Consider the following 6,242-nt stretch of genomic DNA (forward strand, 5'->3'; position numbering starts at 1 on the left):
CTCCACCACTAACCACAAATAGTTTTGTTTCACATCAAAATATATATAATAATTTTATAAAATAATTTCAACCACAACCAAGCACATTAAACTATTTTTTGTTCAACCTCAATTTTAACCATAGTTTTAACCAAACATATATAAATATTATACCAATCTTAACTAAAAATAATTTTTATAAAATAATTTTTTTTAAATCACAGATACAAAAGCTATCTTAATAACGATCACACTCCATCTCTGATCTTTCCTTACATCAATTTCTTTTTATTTGATCTTTTGAGCTATTTAGTTTGGGACCCAATGATATAAGGGTAAAATAATAATTCATGGTGATCAGCAAGTTTATGGGATTTGGTATTCAGACTTCATATATTCATTGAATTTGGCCTTGTTGCTTAATTAAATTTTGATTCTTTATATATGATTTTATTGCAAAATAGATTGTTAAATCTCGTCATTTTATATCTTTAATTCTTTTTATTAAAAAGAATATTTTACGGCTTCTAAAGTGCAAGACTTCATCAGAAGCAGATGCCAAGACCAATCAACTAGAGAAAATTCAATCCTATGGGAGCATCTTTTATGATGGCTACTGTATGTCCACAACGTTACAATTGGAGTTTTGCTCTGCATCAAACAACTCATCACGTCGGTGTTATGTGTTCATTTTCTCCTGGCCAAGGCAAAAGTGTCGTCTTCATGGGATCAATTTCTCTTATAATGTATGTAAAATATAGGCGTCAATTCCATCTCCGATCTTTACTAGCATCAAATTTTTTATTTGATCTCTTGAGCTAGGAGTTTGGGATCTAATGATATAAGAATAAAATAATAATTAGTGGTCACACTTCAAATCACAAACATAAAAACTATCTCAATAACAATCACACTCAGAATAACTACCCTGCTTTAAACATTTCAAATGATTTGTTACACTGTGCCTAAAACACCAATAAATGTCAATTTAAGTTTGCAAACAACCACTTTTTTTTCATTCTTTGTTTATATTTCCTCTTCTTTTTTCATTGTAATTTGTAAATATAAAGAAGAAGAAAAAAAAAAGAGATCTTAAAGACATTGAAGTTTCGATAATGACACTCTTAGAAGTATGATAAACTTTGATGATGATATTATTAATACTATTAACAAAATCTCAAGGAAATAAACCCAAAAATATTAAAAAAAAATCAACAATCAATAAAATAAATTATATAAATAGTTTAAAAATAACAAGTTCCACTTGTCTTCTAGCGATTTATATAGGCCATTACATTCATCATTAATAATTTTTTTAGATGGGGTTAGATTTATCTCCTCACGTTTTTTTTAACAGAAGTTATGTCATTTTTAAAGCTTTGATGTGTATCCAGCCAGCGAGCAGAAGACCCCACACGATGAATGCAAAAGAAAGGAGTTGCAAGCCACTTTCTATATATGTCGGCAGTCGCTAGTGTTTAGACTCACATGCAGCTTTTTGCCCGGGGCTAGGGTGAAAGAAACGAATTGCACGTGTCTAAGTCCACAATCGTTTTCCCCACAACTTATCTCCTGAATTGTCATCACATCTGGTCCATGCTAACTACCCTGCTTTAAACATTTTAAATGATTTATCACACCGTACCTAAAAGACTAGTAAATGTCAATTTAAGTTTGCAAACAACCACTGTCCTCTGAAGTTGTGGTTATATATATATATATCCTCCGAGATGCTGTTTTTAATTCATCCAAAAATTTAATAAAGGTAGGAAAATATTTTCTTCAATGGAGCTGGGAAGTATAACCGAGTTCCTGAACAACAAGTCCATTTTGGTCATTGGTGCAGCTGGATTTCTTGCGAAGAGTATTGTCCCCTCTCAAAAGAAATTTATTTCCTCAAGACTTACGAATTTATGATTTCGTTCCTTTAATTTTTGTAGTGATGTGCTGTGACAGAATCAATCCATTAACAATGTTGTTTTCTAACGTTGGCAGTTTTCGTGGAGAAGATATTGAGGGTTCAACCCAAAGTGAAGAAGCTTATGGGATTTGGTATTCAGACTTCATATATTCATTGAATTTGACCTTATTGCTTAATTAAATTTTGATTCTTTATATATGATTTTATTACAAAATATATTATTAAATCTCGTCATTTCATATCATTAATTCTTTTTATTAAAAAGAATATTTTACAGATTTTAAAGTGCAAGACTTCATCAGAAGCAGATACCAAAAACAATCAACTAGAGAAAATTCAATCCTATAGGAGCATCCTACGTTTTCCTTTATGATGGCTACTGTATGTCCACAGCGTCACAACTGGAGTTTTGCTTTGCATCAAACAACTCATCACGTCGGTGTTATGTGTTCATTTTCGCCCGGCCAAGGCAAAAGTGTCGTCTTCATGGGACCAATTTCTCTTACAATGTATATAAAATATCGGCGTCAATTTCATCTCCGATCTGTGCTTGCATCAAATTTTTTATTTGATCTCTTGAACTAGGAGTTTCGGATCCAACGATGTAAGGATAAAATAATAATTCGTGGTCACATTGTAAATCACAAATATAAAAGCTATCTCAATAACAACCTCACTTATAATAACTATAACTACCCTACTTTAAACATTTGAAATGATTTCACACTATGCCTAAAAGACTAGTAAATGTCAATTTAAGTTTGTAAACAATTACTTTTTCATTTTTTTTTCTTTTTCTTTTTTCCTTGTAATTTGTAAATATAAAGAGAGTGCGATCACATCTTACATGAAGGATTATGGCTCTAAACGGTAGTAATATCTAATTAAATGGTGACAATTTTCGTTTAAGACATCTATACTTCTTTGCCTGACATGATGTATTTTCCCTTGATCGTGATTAATTACAGGGCCAGGATGTTTGGATGGCCAAACACTTACGTATTTACCAAGGCAATGGGAGAGATGCTCCTAGTCCATTATAGTAGAGATACAGTACCTCTAGTCATTATCCGCCCTACTATGGTAACAAGTACTTACCAGGAGCCGTTTCCCGGTTGGATTGAAGGTGTAAGGTAATCTGCTACTGAATATCTGCACGCGCATCATGGTGTAAGCATAACACAGGACCATTGATGGTGCAAGGTAATCCGTTCTTAATTAATTTTCGAATCTCAATTTTTGTCCCCATAAAGCAGGACCATTGATGGTGTCGCTGTTGGCTATGCTAAAGGGAATTTGAAACACTTAACGTTCAATCCAAAGTTAACAGTCGACGTGGTTAGCTAATACCCGCTTCGTTCTTTCATTAGTTTTTATATATATAAGCATGCCAAAACTGAAAATGTCCTGGAAATGATGCAGATACCAGCTGACATGGTAATCAATGCTCTTATAATGGCCATGGTGGAATGTGCAAACCGATCCACTACTTCAGAAATCATTTATCATGTAGGATCTTCATTGAGAAATCCGTTCAAATTCTCAAATTTTCAAGAACTAAGCATGCGGTACTTCGTTCAAAATCCGTTGATTGACAAAGATGGAAAGCCAATAAAGGTTGGCGAGTTTACAGCTTTCAGCTCCATGGCTAGTTTCCGTATATACACGGCGATTTGTTATTCGTTGCCATTAAAGGTTTGATCAACATAGCTAATTTAGTTCAGCTGCGTCTCAATTTCCAATTCTTTGGCATTACTTTATTTTCACATTTCGTTATGTCCATCAAAATTTAGTCTATTTCTATGGTTCATATTGTTCACACATCACCTGCATCATCATAGGTCCATCGTTCAAAAAGAGGATGTGATGTCATGATAGTTGCACGAAAAGTGTCCTTGTGGATAAAAAATAACTAGTTATTTAATGAAAACCTATTTTTACTAAATTATTTGAATATAAGAAAAGAAGACATCTGCGTATGAAAGCAAAGTCACATTCCTTATTAATTACTCCTATCTTATTGATTGACACAATGAAAATATCAATATTTTTTTTTCAAATGTAAAAATATTGAAATAATAAATAATCCAATAAAATTAAGGTTGAATCATAAAAAAATTAAATATATAATAATAATAATAACAACAATAATAATAAGTTAAAGAGGATTTTGTAATGTTAGATTAATATGAGGATTAAATAATGATAAAATAATTGTCAAGATTAGAGGATCCACTAATGGTATTTTAAACAAGTATAATATAAACTCTTTTTATTACTCAACTAGAAACCATATACAAAGGAGGTTCCAATCACATTATAAATTGTTAACATAATTCCATTAGTTATCTTATTCGAATAAAGCTAATACCTGTAAATGTTCTCTGGTATTCATTATTATAACTTATGTTAATAACAAATAAAATTTATTTCATAACACATGTGTCGGTTATACTATACGGTTAGGTTATGAAAGTGCTAAGTATTTATTGTACTAGATGTTATATGATATAAATCTAGATCAACCATTTAACAAGTAAAGTATTAAAAGTGAACAAGATAACAAATACAAAAGATATTAGTATCAAACATTAAGGTCCATGTTAAGTTTATACTATACTTATTTTTACAGTATTAGTGTAACCTTTTCACCTTGACATAATAAATTTAACTAAATATAATGAAAAAGAAAAACATAAATAAACAAGATAAGAATATAAATAAGATATAAGTTAACTAAGTATAGGAAAGGAAATGACAAACATAAACAAAAGATTACTATAAGCAAAACTTAAGCATTACAAAAATATAAAGAGAGAGCAAGAATATGATATTTATCTAAAAATCAAGATACCTAAATGAATAACAAATACCTTATTTTATAGGCAAAAATTTTAAACTATTGATTTGTTGACTAATTGTTGAGTGGGTGGCCACATCTTGACTTGGTGACAATCCTTATCTTATTGTCTCAACAAAACATCATTACTAACTTCAGAATTTGAATAGATTGTCTTATGAGTTCTAGAAAATTATCCCAACTTTCCAACAAAAAAAATAGATATATTTGGACTTCTAGAACTCGAGATATAGGCTAAATACTGAACAATATCTGAGCTGTAGGACAGATTTAGATTTCTCCGTTGTTGCTATAATTTGAACTTGGAAAAGGTATTTTTTGAATTTGGACTTTTCATGAAAGTTTTATGCCTATATCTTATCTTTCTATTCATATAGAGCAAACCTAAATCTAAGTTCTACAACTCCAGCTATGATCCAATAAATGAATGGTATTTCAGTTTCGACTAAACCAATATCTCTTTTCTAATCTTAGCACTCTCTTTGTCTTCTTAATTTTAGTAGTTAAACTCATCTATCAATCCCTTGATTTATATCATAAGCCTACATTTAAGATGAATATTTACTATAAATTAAAGGTATCTTATAGTATTAGAAATAATATTATAAAGCATGATTTAGTTAAGGAGTTATTGATACTTTAAGTGCAAAATAATGATATAAAACCTTTATAAAAATGTACTTTTAAGTACCAATCATTGAGTTTTGTAAGAATTGCTAAAAATGTACTTGTAAGAATTGCTAAGAATTGAGTTTTGTAAGAATTCAAGCCTCCAATTACTTATACTTCACTGAAGATGAGCTAGACCCGGAAGGGACTAGGCATAACAAGCCTTTGTATATCACTGTGAAATATAAGGACTGTCTGATCGGCAAAGTGCTTGTGGATAATGGTTTAGCTTTGAATATGCTACCAAGGCATATGCTAGATGAGATGCCAATTGATACTACTCATATGAGGCCAAGTACTATGACAGCTAGAGCATATGATGGTTCCCCTAGACAGGTGATAGGGACCATTGACCTTGAATTGTTTATAGGGCCTCAGATGTTTTTGATAACTCTACATGAAGTATTATGGCTCTAAACGGTAGTAATATCTAAATAAATTGTGACAATTTTCGTTTAAGACATCTATACTTCTTTGCCTGACATGATGTATTTTCCCTTGATCGTGATTAATTACAGGGCCAGGATGTTTGGATGGCCAAACACTTACGTATTTACCAAGGCAATGGGAGAGATGCTCCTAGTCCATGATAATAGAGATACAGTACCTCTAGTCATTATCCGCCCTACTATGGTAACAAGTACTTACCAGGAGCCGTTTCCCGGTTGGATTGAAGGTGTAAGGTAATCTGCTACTGCATATCTGCATGCGCATCATGGTGTAAGCATGCATGGTTCTTAATTAATTTTCGAATCTCAATTTTTGTCCCAATAACACAGGACCATTGATGGTGTAGCTGGTGCCTATGGCAAA

The 6,242-nt window shown here is 31.5% G+C and overlaps 1 protein-coding gene and 1 long non-coding RNA gene across 2 annotated transcripts; both read left to right on the forward strand.

Annotated features, from left to right (window-relative positions):
* The first annotated feature begins 1,702 nt into the window (after positions 1–1,702).
* Positions 1,703–3,750, forward strand: LOC105118691 (alcohol-forming fatty acyl-CoA reductase-like). The gene is made up of 6 exons (XM_011016699.1): positions 1,703–1,894; positions 1,975–2,031; positions 2,728–2,770; positions 2,869–3,033; positions 3,157–3,238; positions 3,323–3,750. Exons 1-6 carry the CDS (start codon positions 1,765–1,767, stop codon positions 3,599–3,601), a joined length of 756 nt encoding a protein of 251 aa, XP_011015001.1. The 5' UTR covers positions 1,703–1,764; the 3' UTR covers positions 3,602–3,750.
* A 2,073-nt stretch (positions 3,751–5,823) lies between these two features.
* On the forward strand, positions 5,824–6,242 carry LOC105118690 (uncharacterized). The gene is made up of 3 exons (XR_841006.1): positions 5,824–5,849; positions 5,948–6,112; positions 6,209–6,242. It is a non-coding gene; the product is annotated as an uncharacterized LOC105118690 (long non-coding RNA).

The sequence above is a fragment of the Populus euphratica genome, unplaced genomic scaffold (assembly GCF_000495115.2).
Source record: "Populus euphratica unplaced genomic scaffold, PopEup_1.0 scaffold2073.1, whole genome shotgun sequence".
NCBI classification, from domain to species: domain Eukaryota; kingdom Viridiplantae; phylum Streptophyta; class Magnoliopsida; order Malpighiales; family Salicaceae; genus Populus; species Populus euphratica.